The following is a 14,371-nucleotide window of genomic DNA, read 5'->3' as shown; positions in this document are numbered from 1 at the left end:
TGCCCTGTCAGCCCGGTGCGAACACATGCACATTGATAAGACAATCACACTTTTTTTTCCAGATAATTTTTAAGGACATAAAGGTGTATTTTATTTGGACAAATGTGTTGTTTCTGTCTCTGCAGGTGAGCCAGGTATGTTAGTGGGACGAATTAACCATACTGATCCGCTCCGGAGGTTTGACGGCTACGCTGATCAGGAGTCCACCAGGAAGAAAATAGCTCCCAACGTCTTTAAGATGGGAGACTCAGCTTATGTCTCGGGTGAGAATTTATACTTTCTCTCAGTTGACAGTGTAAAGGGATGGTTCTAAACTGGTGGGTCGGGACCTGAACGTGGGCCGTGAAGCAGTTAGTGGGTCAGTGGGTCAAGGATGTGTGCCAGGGGGAAGAAGGTTTAGCTTGAAGTCTACGCTGTGCTTAGCGTTGCAGGGTAGTTTATTCACACTGCTACACAGTAGGTGGTGGTAGAGGACCTTATCACTGGTTACAGTAAACAAAGAGTGCTGCCAGTTTAGCACAGACGGGCTGTTTTCATAATCCCCTACTACAGTCTATTGTCACACATAGTCTGACCTCCAGCCGCTGGTTATTCTGCAGTAGTAGTCCCGGTTTAGCTGGTTTCCGGTGTTGGAGTGAGGAAGTAAACAACAGCCCAGCTGACATTAAATTTGAGTGGTTGGTGGGACGCCTAGCGGTGTACACCATGTACGGAGGCTATAGTCCTCCAAGTGGGCAGCCCTGGTTCAAGCTGGACATGAATCTCCTTTCCTTCACGTCCTCCCCACACTCTCTCTTTCTCTCTCTCTTTTGCCCTGTCCTAAAGTCTAAAACCTTGTGGGTGATGATGAATCATTAGAGAGGTGATGGTGGATCCATCAGGTCAGAACGCTTACTATGGATTCATGACTGACTGAAGACACACAGTTAACTTGAGACCGCCCACCGTATGAACGTCACTCTCTATGATGGAAACCTGTCCATGGTGTTTCCCATCTTCCACCCAGTGCATGCTGGGATATGTTTAATGGGCAGGAAATAGATAAATCACACACACAGCAGACACACGAAGAAGACTGAGGAATCAGTGACTAACATTCATATAACAAAATAAACGGTGTTGACGAGTCTTCATCACTACAGACTACTAGATCCTTCCAGGGACGATGATGAAGATGATGATGATGATGATGATGATAGTGGTGGTGGTGATGATAATGAAGATGATGATGATGGTGATGATGGTGATGATGGTGATGATGATGATGATGATGGTGATGATGATGATGATGATGATGATGGTGATGATGGTGATGATGGTGATGATGATGATGATGATGGTGATGATGATGATGATGATGATGATGATGGTGATGATGGTGATGATGGTGATGATAACGATGTATCTTGTTGTGTCTGTCTCTCAGGTGACATTCTGGTGATGGATGAATATGGCTACATTTATTTTAAAGACCGAAGTGGCGACACGTTTCGTTGGCGAGGGGAGAACGTCTCCACCACTGAGGTGGAGGGAGTTGTCAGCGGCCTGTTGGGACACGCTGACGTGGCGGTTTACGGAGTTTCTGTACCAGGTAAAGTTAAAAAAGCCACATGGACGGGGCGCTGGTGGCACAATGGTTAGTGTGCGCCCCATGTATGGAGACTGGTCTTCCAAGCAGGCGGCCCAGGTTCAAATCCCGCCTGTGGCTCCTTTCCCGCATGTCATTCCCTACTCTCTCTCTCTCCCTGATTTCCAGCTGTATCCACTGTCCTATCTCTCAATTAAAAGAACAAAAAGCCCAAAAATAAATCTTAAAAAAAGCAAAAAAAGCCCCATGGACGGAATACAACACTAAACCTTGAGGTATAAATCCATTGACAACACTGGTTTTGTTGCGTTTGTCTTAACCTGTGTTCGTGTCTGCAGGTGTGGAGGGTAAGGCTGGTATGGCAGCAGTCGCTCACACAGGAGGTCAGTTTGACCCCGAAGTGTTCCTTACGGCCGTACAGAAATCACTGCCTTCCTACGCACGCCCCGTCTTCCTCAGACTCATGCCGTCTGTTGACACGACAGGTGAGAAGCTGATTCAAGGACATCTAAAAATCTCAAAACAGACACACTTGAACTTTCTGTTTTGTGCTCAGGTACCTTCAAAATCCAGAAGACGCGGCTGCAGAGGGAAGGATTCAAGCCGGGAGAGTCGGGGGACAAGATGTACTTTCTAAACAGCCGAGCTGGTCGTTACGAGGCCGTGACTGATGAACTCTATAACGACGTCATGGAGGGTAGAGTGCGTCTGTAGCCGTGTTCAGAACGCCGTTTCAAGCCTTTATATTTACGCCCCTGTGATGTTTGTCTTTCATATTGAATGTTGAATTGAATTGAACAGCGCTGTGTGTGTGTGTGTGTGTGTGTGTGTGTGTGTGTGTGTGTGTGTGTGTGTGTGTGTGTGTGTGTGTGTGTGTGTGTGTGTGTGTGTGTGTGTGTGTGTGTGTGTGTGTGTGTGTGTGTGTGTGGAGCCCTGCTGTGCCGTAGTCCAATGTGACCTCAGACTGGGATGCCAATATTACGCCATCACAGAATTAATATGAATGTACAAAGACATGATGACAGCCGGCTGATGAGATGTTGACCTTACTGAGTATATTTGATATTTTATTAGATTTTTTAAAGAACAATGAAATAAATCAAAGATCTTTCTCTAGAGATCAGAAACACAAACGTGTAAATATGATGTTGTCACTGTTTCCTATGTTTCATTCTTACAAAGCGTTTATAACCTAATAAAAAAAAACTGTTTAACAGTCAAAGCACCTGAAGGTATGAAAGTGACTGACATCACTTCCTCTCTAAAGATCAACAGACGAGGAGAAGGAAAGACTCAATTTGTAGTTTTGTTTTTATTTCTGGAAGGACAAACAGGTTTCAATTTCAAATTGATTCTGGTCGTCCATTAAAAAAACAAAATGTCTGATCAAAAGTCAGGAAACATCTCAAAGACAACACACACACCATCTGCTGAGCTAACACACCTTTATACCCTGTTGGCTGTGCAGATGTGGTCTGCTTGTGTTTGCTAAATCAAAGGTCAAAGAATCAGCAGATTGATTTCAGTTGGTTCTGAAAGGGACATCAGAGTGTGCTCCAAATGTCACGGCCGTTCATCCATCGATTGAGACTTTTTATTCAGAGCCACAGATGTGGACGCCATGGCGCCAGAAGAAACGTTTAAAGTCACCTTTGTTTGACCTTTAATGTCTTTATGTCTTTATGTCGAGTTGTCAGTCTGGAGAGCTGCTGCTCCTACAAAATAAAAGACAAAAACAGCTGGTGTTGTGTTTCTTTATAAGAGCAGAGATCCTAACTCTGAGGATGATCAGGATGAGTCTGTGATTGGACGATTTGAAGGGCTTTGTTCAGAGAGACATGGTAGGTGACCCTGAACCTGGGGGGGCTGCTCTCTTTCTTCTCGTCAGATCTCTGAACCTCCTTCATTTTCACCTGCTTCCCCTTCATGCTGCGTCTCTGAGCTTTAGTTTTCATCTCCTCTCTCACAGAACAAACTGCTGAGTGTTGACGTCTGCACTCAGGCTTCGTGTCGTTGTCGTATGCCGATGATACACCGTTATATCTTCGCTCAGGGTAAGATTCACTTGTGATCTCCTCAGTGTCTTCCACAGTGACGTGATCTGACTGACTCTCAAAGTAAGGGTACACCTTCTCAGTGAAGCGGTGTCGAAACATGAACAGACGCGTGTCAGTATCAGCATTTCTGAAATCCAGAGTCCCCTCCTCCCAGTCCAGCCTCACACGGACCCTGCTCAGGTGGACTGTGTCATCCAGATTCAGGTCTTGAGAGGGAGAGGTCAGAGCTCTGTACTTTTTGTCTCGCAGGCTGATACACCAGGGTCCTGCCTCAGGACAGACCTCTGACTTTGTCTCCCTGGAGACTGATTCAGCTGCCACTCCCACGGTCCACCTCGTGGCGTCACCAACCTGTCAAAGTCAAAGGACAGAAGATAAGAGACGACAAAACGGGTAACATATGACACTAATCCAAGGAATAACAAGCTGACAATGGAGTCTTGCTACAGCATCCTGAGGATTTGATGGCTGTCCCAATGAGTGAACGTGTCTCTGATTGTAAAAGTACACATGCAGGTTTACTACCTGGATGTCCCAGCAGGTCTCTCCTGAGCCCTCTCTGCTTAGTGTGCAGGAATACGAGTGTAAACTTTCCGGATTATCAGAAACACAGAGACCCCCTCCCGGCCCCTGTGAAGGTCCAGGTGTGACCCTGTTTAACCTGGGAGATACCCTCAGAGAGGGGCCAGCTGCCCTGGGGTCAAATGTCACCGGGGCTGGGAGAAGAGGGTGAGAGGGAGTGAAACAGGAAGTAAAGAGAGACAAAAACAGGACGTGCACATGCAGGGGAACATTGACTGACTGTACGCGGCGATGCCTTTCAGTTTCTCCCACACAGAGTGCTGCAGGTTTCCCAGGTGTGAGGACACATCTATTAGAGGTGTGCACACCTGTGGGGACTCCAAGCTACCTGAACAAGCACTGAGTAAGAAACAAATGTAAAGAGTTAGACGCATGAACTTGTGTCTACTTTGATAAATAGATGAAAGAAATCTGCAGAAGTCTTACCTGCTCATCACGTCGTCTCCGTAGTTCTGCAAAGAAGAGTTTTTGTTGTTACATAAATGAACGTGAACAAAATGATTCTACATGAATGAAGTTACCTGTAGATATTTCACCCCGTCTCCGTCGGCATGCAGTTCCTCTTCCATCAGCTGGATCTTCTCCTCCACAGATTTGATCAGCTGAGTCATCGTGTCTCTCCGCTCGTCTGCGTCTCTTTTCTTCTCCTCCTGCTCATCTCTGAGCGAGCGTAACCTCACTGCTTCCTCCTCTCTCAGAAACCGGTGAAGGAGCTCAAACTCTCTCCCCATCAGCTCCTCTGTGAGTTTGACCTCTGCCTGCAGACGACCGCACACCGAGAGAAAGAAGTGAAACGTGACATACAGGAAAGAACAAAGTTATGATCTGATGGAACTTTACTTTGAAAGTCACCGTTTTTACCTGGTTGTGTTTTGCCGCATGCTCACAGGTCTGTGAGGCTTTTTCAAACTGAACCATCTTTTTCTGCAGCCCGTTTAAAGATGATCTTAGCTCCTCCTGGTGGACGAAAGGACCTGATGTGAGTCGTATTCATGAGTCCTACACCGACCAGCAGAACTTCAGGGATATACATCTGAAGTTATTTTTGTGAGATGAAGGTCAGGGGTCACATGTATTTGTGACCTGATGAAATGAAGTAGCAGCTTAGTTCTCATCGTGGTGGCGGTTTTTTAAGTGGCTCTGAATTCAGCCAGTAGAAACTCATCTTGGATTAACAGAAGGTAGCATCTGTTAGGGCTGGAAGATTAATATTTACAGAGGTGAAGAGACGGTCCTGCAGCTCGATGCTGAGATGCTTTCAGTAGATGAAAAAGAAAACGTCTTTCTCAAAGTGGAGACAGGATGAATGTGACACTTATCAAAGAATCTTTGAGTAGCTGTTGGTCCAACGTCACAGTTTAAAATAACTCAATGTTTGCACGTTAACTCCTTCAAACAGTCGGACTTATAAAAATACATTAATCAACAAACTTTCAGGACATCGTTAGTCATTCAAATGGACAGCATGCAGGAGTTTATGCAAATATTTATGGACTCTTTAAGCACCAGATTTTAAAAATATATAAGTGGTTACAATTAGTCCCGCCTCTGCCAATCATAGTTTAGAATTTTGGAGTGGCACCTTGGGTGGCCAATCAGATTTCAAGGGGGGAACACGGCACCTCGTATCTTACATTTTGACTTGTGACTCATACCTTACAGTCTGACTTGTGACTCGTACCTTACAGTCTGACTTGTGACTCGTACTTACATTCTGACTTGTGACTTGTACCTTACAGTCTGACTTGTGACTCGTACTTACATTCTGACTTGTGACTCGTACTTACAGTCTGACTTGTGACTCGTACTTACATTCTGACTTGTGACTCGTACCTTACATTCTGACTTGTGACTTGTACCTTACATTCGAACACTGCACCTCGTATCTTACATTTTGACTTGTGACCTGTACCTTACATTCTGACTTGTGACCCGTACCTTACATTCTGACTTGTGACCCGTACCTTACATTCTGACTTGTGACCCGTACCTTACATTCTGACTTGTGGCTCGTACCCTACATTCTGACTTGTGACTCGTACCTTACATTCTGACTTGTGACCCGTACCTTACATTCTGACTTGTGACCTGTACCTTACATTCTGACTTGTGGCTCGTACCCTACATTCTGACTTGTGGCTCGTACCTTACATTCTGACTTGTGACCCGTACCTTACATTCTGACTTGTGACCCGTACCTTACATTCTGACTTGTGACTCGTACCTTAAATTCTGACTTGTGGCTCCTACCCTACATTCTGACTTGTGACCTGTACCTTACATTCTGACTTGTGACTCATACCTTACATTCTGACTTGTGACTCGTACCCTACATTCTGACTTGTGACCTGTACCTTACATTCTGACTTGTGACCTGTACCTTACATTCTGACTTGTGACCTGTACCTTACATTCTGACTTGTGACTCGTACCTTACATTCTGACTTGTGACTCGTACCTTACAGTCAGCTGCAGCCTCTGTCAGGAGGTAAACTCGGTGTCCTGTGTGGCACTCAGCTGCACACTGTTGACACAAAGGCTCCAGGTCATCTGACTTGTGACCTGTACCTTACAGTCTGACTTGTGACTCGTACTTACATTCTGACTTGTGACTCGTACTTACAGTCTGACTTGTGACTCGTACTTACATTCTGACTTGTGACTCGTACCTTACATTCTGACTTGTGACTTGTACCTTACATTCGAACACTGCACCTCGTATCTTACATTTTGACTTGTGACCTGTACCTTACATTCTGACTTGTGACCCGTACCTTACATTCTGACTTGTGACCCGTACCTTACATTCTGACTTGTGACCCGTACCTTACATTCTGACTTGTGGCTCGTACCCTACATTCTGACTTGTGACTCGTACCTTACATTCTGACTTGTGACCCGTACCTTACATTCTGACTTGTGACCTGTACCTTACATTCTGACTTGTGGCTCGTACCCTACATTCTGACTTGTGGCTCGTACCTTACATTCTGACTTGTGACCCGTACCTTACATTCTGACTTGTGACCAGTACCTTACATTCTGACTTGTGACTCGTACCTTAAATTCTGACTTGTGACCCGTACCTTACATTCTGACTTGTGACTCCTACCTTACATTCTGACTTGTGACTCGTACCCTACATTCTGACTTGTGACCCGTACCTTACATTCTGACTTGTGACTCATACCTTACATTCTGACTTGTGACTCGTACCCTACATTCTGACTTGTGACCTGTACCTTACATTCTGACTTGTGACCTGTACCTTACATTCTGACTTGTGACCTGTACCTTACATTCTGACTTGTGACTCGTACCTTACATTCTGACTTGTGACTCGTACCTTACAGTCAGCTGCAGCCTCTGTCAGGAGGTAAACTCGGTGTCCTGTGTGGCACTCAGCTGCACACTGTTGACACAAAGGCTCCAGGTCATCCAAACAGAACAGGGACGGACTGTCTCCATGATCCTCACACAGCTCTGAGGAGTCCATTGACCAGGGAGAGGGGAGACCCTCATCCTCCCCCTGGAGCAAGGAGACAGGGAGGAGAACTGGGCAGCTCATGGCGGGGCGGCTGGTAGTCCGAGGGTCCAGGTTTGAAGCCGGTTTGCTGTGAGTCAGAATGAAGCAGTGAGATGGTGTGAAGCAGAGGATATAAAAAGAGAAGGAGCAGCTGTGTGTCGTTGTATCAGTGTAGTTCTGTTTATATATACAGCACAGAATATCTGCTTACACTGTCCTCCTCCACCTGAAGACTGAGCCAACCTGACAGAACCTCCACCAGGCGGAGCCGTACTTCACTCCCAAGTGTCTGGGACACTCATAACACTGAGATTTATAGTTTCTTCTCTCAGCCCGAAGCCAAATACCTGAACAGCACACACACACAACCCTAACCCCATACCTGTTATTAATAAACACCTCACTATCCCCCAATCACAGAGACACACACACTGAGGAGTGAGGCGGAGATAGGAGGAGATAGAAGGAAAGGTGAGGAGTAGTGAGGAGTAGTGAGGAGTAGTGAGGAATAGTGAGGAGCAGTGAGGAGTAGTGAGGAGTAGTGAGGAATAGTGAGGAGCAGTGAGGAGTAGTGAGGAGCAGTGAGGGGGAGTGAGGAGTAGTGAGGAGTAGTGAGGAGCAGTGAGGAGTAGTGAGGAGTAGTGAGGAGCAGTGAGGAGTAGTGAGGAGTAGTGAGGAGCAGTGAGGAGAAGTGAGGAGCAGTGAGGAGCAGTGAGGAGTAGTGAGGAGTAGTGAGGAGCAGTGCGGAGTAGTGTGGAGCAGTGAGGGGTAGTGAGTGGGAGTGAGGAGTAGTGAGGAGCAGTGAGGAGCAGTGAGGAGTAGTGAGGTGTAGTTAGGAGCAGTGAGGAGTAGTGAGGTGTAGTGAGGAGCAGTGAGGAGTAGTGAGGAGCTGTGTAGTTGCCGACACAGGAGTAGCACATGATGTTCTGTATGCACAGAGCTTCATTAGATCCAGTTTCATGACCTTTAATGACCTGAGCTCGTCAGACATTACATCGCATCACAGATCAGCTGTGACCGACAGTCACATGTTGTTAAACCCTCACTGACAACACATCTATATCTACATTTATTTATAAACCAATATAAAATGTTGTTGATCAAAGAAATAAAGAATGTGTCTTCTGTGAGGGATAAACTCACCTGTGTTAAATATCCTGGTGATAGCATACCTTCAAAGCTCTCTATCACAACTGTTTACACGGGAGCTACTGTACCTGCATGACTGTGGGCAGAACTTCTGTTATCAGATCAGATGTCTGTGACTGATGAGCGGCAGGGAGCTGAGAAGCAAACATCAACATGACATGGACACCTGAGCGACAGGGACACCTGAGGGACAGGGACACCTATACGACAGGGACACCTACACGACAGGGACACCTGAGCGACTGGCCGAGACACCTGAGTGGCAGAGACACCTTAGCGGCAGAGACACCTGAGTGGCAGAGAAATTTGAATGACAGAGACATTTGAACGACAGAGACACCTGACTGGCAGGGACACCTGAGCAGCAGGGACACCTGAGTGGCAGGGACATTTGAACAGCAGAGACACCTGAGCGACTGGGACACCTGAGTGGCAGGGACATTTGAGCAGCAGAGACACCTGAGCGACAGGGACATTTGAACAGAAAAAAAAAATATATTATTATTATGAAGATAAAGACAAATACAAAAACAATATAAACACAACAGAGTACACTTCATTACAAGTACACAACACAAAGACATTTTGCCAGAGACTAGACATTATGTTACAAAAATATAATAGATTTCACAGGACATCATCATCACTGTTTCTTACAAGGTGTTCTGCCTCTTGAAACACTTATGGCATATTTAAGCTAATTTAAATGATATTCCTCTTATTTATATATTCTTTGATGAGTATCATTATAAAGCCCCTGCAGGGCTGAGCTGCACGTTCCATCCATAGACGGTAAAAATAATGGACGGGACAAGCTTTTATTTTTAGAACTCCCCCTGCTGACTGGCTGCAGTATAAGACATAAACCCCGCCTCCTCAATAAAACAGATGGGATGTGGGTCAAACTGTAAAGTTAAAATGCTCGTTACATATTTTTTTTCCAAACCTAAACTCTGCTGTGATCATTAGTTATTATCACACTACATGGTGTTCAAGTGCTCATTTTTCTGTGAAGTTTCTTTTAAATAAGTTATTTGAGGTTGAAAAACAGGATTTTACGTCATATTTGACGATGATTGACAGCCGCCGATCTTGCGTAGCTCTCTTTGTGAATAACAAAGCTACGTAGTGAAGGAAAGCCGAGACGACATTGAACTTTTCCACTCCGTGTTTGTCTCTGTTGGACTGACAGAATGAGTTGTTCTGCTGTAAACACATCTAACCAACCTGTGGGATATCTGCGTTGACTTGGTAAGTTGAAATGTTTGTTTAATGTTATTCGGGGGTAATGGGGGTAATTAGCTAGCTAGCTAACACTGAAGTAGGCTAACAGAGCTAACGTTATGGTGTCAGTAATATGTTACTGTTATGTGACGGACATTATTTATCTTTTTATTTCAGTAAAGAATCAGGGGGAATCCTGATAAACTATGCTGGCTGTGCGTCATGATGCTACAACTAAACTGTGCTCGAGATTCATATTTACGGTCTGTTAAAGTAAAATAGAATATGTCCTGATGGTCTGCATTATATAACTTTACTTTACGGTCTGTTAAAGTAAAATAGAATATGTCCTGATGGTCTGTATTATATAACTTTACTTTACGGTCTGTTAAAGTAAAATAGAATATGTCCTGATGGTCTGTATTATATAACTTTACTTTACGGTCTGTTAAAGTAAAATAGAATATGTCCTGATGGTCTGTATTATATAACTTTACTTTACGGTCTGTTAAAGTAAAATAGAATATGTCCTGATGGTCTGTATTATATAACTTTACTTTACAGTCTGTTAAAGTAAAATAGAATATGTCCTGATGGTCTGCATTATTAATAACATTAACAGTTGGTCAAGACTTCAGCACACTACAAGGAATACATTTTTTATTTTTGGGCTTTTTGTGCCTTTATTTGAGAGATAGGACAGTGGATAGCGATGGAAATCAGGGAGAGAGAGTCGGGATTGACATGCGGGAAAGGAGCCACAGGTTGGATTTGAACCTGGGCTGCCCGCGTTGAGGACTACAGCCTCTACACATGGGACGCGCACACTTACCACTGAGCCACCAGCGCCCCTACTAGGAATCAATTCAATAGTTTACAGTTAATTTGTTGTGACTTACAGCACAGCTTATTCAGAATTTGTTCAGAAATACTCTTCTTGCTTTGCTCCATGATTATGTGATTCTTATGTTATATGATAACTTTCCTGTTATTAACACTATTTCTGTTCAACAACATTTCTATTTAAAATGCTATTTTGGTTATTTCATTATCATATTTGTCTGTTCTAACTTTTTAGTTTTAGACTTAAACTTTAACCTCTCAAATAACAAAGCAGTCTCAAATCTTTTTGAGGAATTATAGCTAAAAAAAAAGAATTCTACTTTGCATACAGTACATCCTCTGATAAATAAACTGAAGTACTTGGATTGCATTTCTGTGGTGTTCCTGTAGGTAACCATTATGCAGCCAGACTGAAGCAGCACGTTGTGAAGGTGGACGCCATCATCTTGTCTTTGCAGTGCTGATTCTGAAGAGCATGTCTTCACATTGTACTCAAAGGTAAAATTATCTCTCATATGATTGGACCGTTTTATTCTAACGGCTACCAGCATCAAAGTAATTTTAGTAACAATTTATATTCTTTCTTAAAATGTAAGGAAGGCTAGCAGAAGATTTTAACAGCCTCTATGGTTCTGCAAGAAGTCTAGTTAATGTTTAAATTGTTCTTCTTTCTTTTTGGGAAATCAATGCCCAAAGGAAACAGCAGTCCAGACTCTGATTCCAGCTCCGGTGAGGTTCTGCCCACAAATTGCCTGTTTGATTTGTTTAATGGGTAATTACCACACAAAACCAAATCAGTACATTGAATTTACTTTTTTTTAGCTAAATACTGAAGCTACTTCTGCATATTTCTCATGAAGCACAAGAATCCAACTGACTGCAGTTTCTGCTCACACTGCTGATATCATGTCTCACTGTTTAAGTTTCACAGTTGTACTGTGAGCAGTTAAAAATAATAAATCAACAGGAGACACTATGGTGCAGTGTGTGGTAAAATTATTACATTCATGTACGAATGAACACAATACTTTTCTGCAGGATTGTTCTCTCATTCTTTATCGGCAGCTGCAGTATCCTGTTTTAACACTTTAACTTCATCCTCCCACCTCATTATATTGGACCGCCTGCACTTGAAGCTTTTGTGAATAAGAATGGTCAAAAGACGTTTCACACGCACCCTTTCTGTGACACGCTGAGAGCTTGAAGCAGAACGCCTGAGTTAACAGACAAAGTTCATAATCAGCTCATGCCATCAGATATCTTTATCTGGAGCTTCTGGCTTTGCTGAACCAGCTTTCTTAAAGAAAGCCTGGATATGTTGAACTTACTTCAGATACAACAACTGACCCAAATACTGATCAATAACTTAAACAACAGCCAAATACCGCCACCTAGTGTCTAAAGTGAGTTTTGTCTAAATTAAATGTGATGAAGTGTTTGCGCTTCAGAAATAAAAGTTTCCATGGATAACAAAAACCAGTATAAACTGGTTCTGCTCATCTGTCTGTCCCTGTCCATAGGTTCACTGACTTGAAGAGAGAGGACACTTGGCTTCCATGCACGAGACACACAAGTCCCAGATTGTGTCACTCTTTCAGGTAAAGAGCTAGCTCACTTTAAAGTAATGTAAGAAGATGGAGTATTACAGACTCATACTAAGTAAGCCACAGTCCGTCTAACACTGAGTTAATGTAAACTCTATGTATATTCAAATATACAAGCTTCTGATTTCTGCCTCTCAGGTTGATCCTGCTGTTTCAGTTTTCACCTGTTAGCTCACATCCCTGGCTACTGCTGAGTCAAAGGCAAAAGTTAATTATTGTAGCTCTGTTTATGTCGTGATTATATGAGAATATTTAACATTAGTTTAATTTATCAGGCTCACCCATGTGATGCCAGTTTAAAATAATCTTCAATAGAAAGTGGCAGGAACACTAAAGCTGGTCATATTATTGGATTCATCCTGTCTTATTATATATTTTGTTTTTCCTCTTAAATAGTTATCCTGTCTTTAAAGCAAACTTTAGAACCTGAAGTTTAGCAGAACCTCAGTACAGATCTTATTTCAGGTCTGAAGCATAAACGTCACAGTAAATTCATTATACTTTACATTTAACTCCATGATTGTTTTTCTCTATTACAGAAGATGCCCTCAAATTCAGATCCATCAGCAACCCCTGACAACACGGAGGACTCGTCCCCTGAGCGTTTCCTGTCCTCTCTCGATGGAGTTCTTCTCTTCAGTTATTAACTCTTGAAATCAGCAGCACAAAATGCCAGACTGTTTGACATGTCTGTGATTGAATAAATGGAAAGGGAATCTCTTTCATATCTTGCTATGCTTATTGGCTTTAAATGTTTAATATTAAATAAGTTTGAAGGCCATTTATGTCAGACGAGACCGGCTGTGACAAGCTGAGCTCGTCTGTTAGAAGAAATTTATGTCAGTTCAAGGCCTTTTTAAATGTGAGCTGTAAACTTAACTGCGGAGACAGTCATGTCAGATTTTTTAAAAGTTTATTTAAACATTTTATGAAAAGTAATCTTCAATAAACAACCCCTGGCTTCATTAACCATGTGGAAAATAAGTAAGGGAGACCATCAGGCCCAATTGCTGGGACACTGGGAAAGTATAAAAAATAATTTAACAAAGAAATCCAAACAAAAATCAAATAAAGTAAAGAGATCCTGGATGAATTTTTGACTGTTAAAATGTGGTCGAAAAGCAAATCCAACACAACCCTCCAGCATCTGGCCTTTCAAACACAGGGCAACATCATGTTAAGAAAAATAAATTGAATATTGACCTGGATCTCTGTGTTTTACCTGAGGATGACTATGGTAGCCTTCTCACTGTTCACTGTCACAAAGCACCAGACTCTGTCCACCTTCTTCAGACGTTGATCAGCTCCTCTAGGTGATGGCAGAGAGGACTCTTCATCTGGGAGAGCTGCTGGTGTAAGGTCATTTCTACCACAGTGGATGAGCAGGGCATCTGGCACAGCTCTTAGTCCAAGCACAGGTGAAAAAAAGGAGGAGGTTCCTTCAAAATATGCAACCCCAGCCTGACCACTGGAACAGGCGTGCAGATGAAGGTTGGAATGAGTCATTTTTAGGTTCTGTTGATTGTAAAATGGAAAAGAAAACATCACCTTTCTATTTAACATTGAACTGGTGTACGACTCAGTGTGATTTTTATTTTAGAAGACTGTATTGTTAACAATAGTTTGTTTTTAAAATCCTCTTATGAAACTTCAAAAAAATCACAGGATATATAACTTTTAACAGATGATTTTAACTTACACATCACCTCTGTGGAAGATGTCAGACCAGCTGCTTTTATCTCTAAAAGCCTAAATGAAGATACAAAAAACTATTTAATTACTGTTCACTTAAATATAT

The 14,371-nt window shown here is 43.1% G+C and overlaps 2 protein-coding genes and 1 long non-coding RNA gene across 6 annotated transcripts in view; 2 read left to right on the top strand and 1 right to left on the bottom strand.

The window, feature by feature from the left end:
- LOC109989549 (long-chain fatty acid transport protein 1-like) overlaps window positions 1-2,513 on the top strand; it is a 6,144-nt gene extending 3,631 nt beyond the window's left edge. For all 3 annotated transcript variants that reach the window (XM_065953990.1, XM_029278787.2, XM_065954003.1), the window contains 5 exons: window positions 1-15; window positions 126-263; window positions 1,427-1,591; window positions 1,927-2,073; window positions 2,145-2,513. The exon at window positions 1-15 is cut by the window's left edge and continues 112 nt beyond it. In XM_065953990.1, coding sequence (XP_065810062.1) covers window positions 1-15; window positions 126-263; window positions 1,427-1,591; window positions 1,927-2,073; window positions 2,145-2,302 — 623 coding nt within the window. In that variant the 3' untranslated portion in view covers window positions 2,303-2,513. The remainder of the gene's footprint in view (window positions 16-125; window positions 264-1,426; window positions 1,592-1,926; window positions 2,074-2,144) is intronic.
- Window positions 2,514-3,320: 807 nt separating this feature from the next.
- On the bottom strand, window positions 3,321-7,983 carry LOC109989550 (nuclear factor 7, brain). Its single transcript, XM_065954015.1, has 9 exons — window positions 7,965-7,983; window positions 7,574-7,841; window positions 6,686-6,751; window positions 5,089-5,184; window positions 4,749-4,985; window positions 4,654-4,679; window positions 4,448-4,566; window positions 4,171-4,361; window positions 3,321-3,996 (listed from the first exon to the last, which is right to left on the bottom strand). The coding sequence occupies exons 2-9, from the start codon at window positions 7,793-7,795 to the stop codon at window positions 3,361-3,363; spliced, it is 1,593 nt and encodes a 530-aa protein (XP_065810087.1). The 5' UTR covers window positions 7,796-7,841; window positions 7,965-7,983; the 3' UTR covers window positions 3,321-3,360.
- Window positions 7,984-9,602: 1,619 nt separating this feature from the next.
- LOC136178586 (uncharacterized) lies at window positions 9,603-14,075 on the top strand. 2 transcript variants are annotated; one of them, XR_010665964.1, is made up of 5 exons: window positions 9,603-10,153; window positions 11,360-11,467; window positions 11,666-11,741; window positions 12,490-12,567; window positions 13,113-14,075. It is a non-coding gene; the product is annotated as an uncharacterized lncRNA (long non-coding RNA). The 2 variants fall into 2 exon arrangements; XR_010665966.1 differs by having other exon boundaries at window positions 9,606-10,153; window positions 11,666-11,698.
- Window positions 14,076-14,371: the final 296 nt, after the last annotated feature.

This window comes from Labrus bergylta, chromosome 1 (genome assembly GCF_963930695.1).
Source record: "Labrus bergylta chromosome 1, fLabBer1.1, whole genome shotgun sequence".
NCBI classification, from domain to species: domain Eukaryota; kingdom Metazoa; phylum Chordata; class Actinopteri; order Labriformes; family Labridae; genus Labrus; species Labrus bergylta.
The sequence above is the reverse complement of the archived record's forward strand: the minus strand, read 5'-3'. Positions and strand labels throughout refer to the sequence as shown.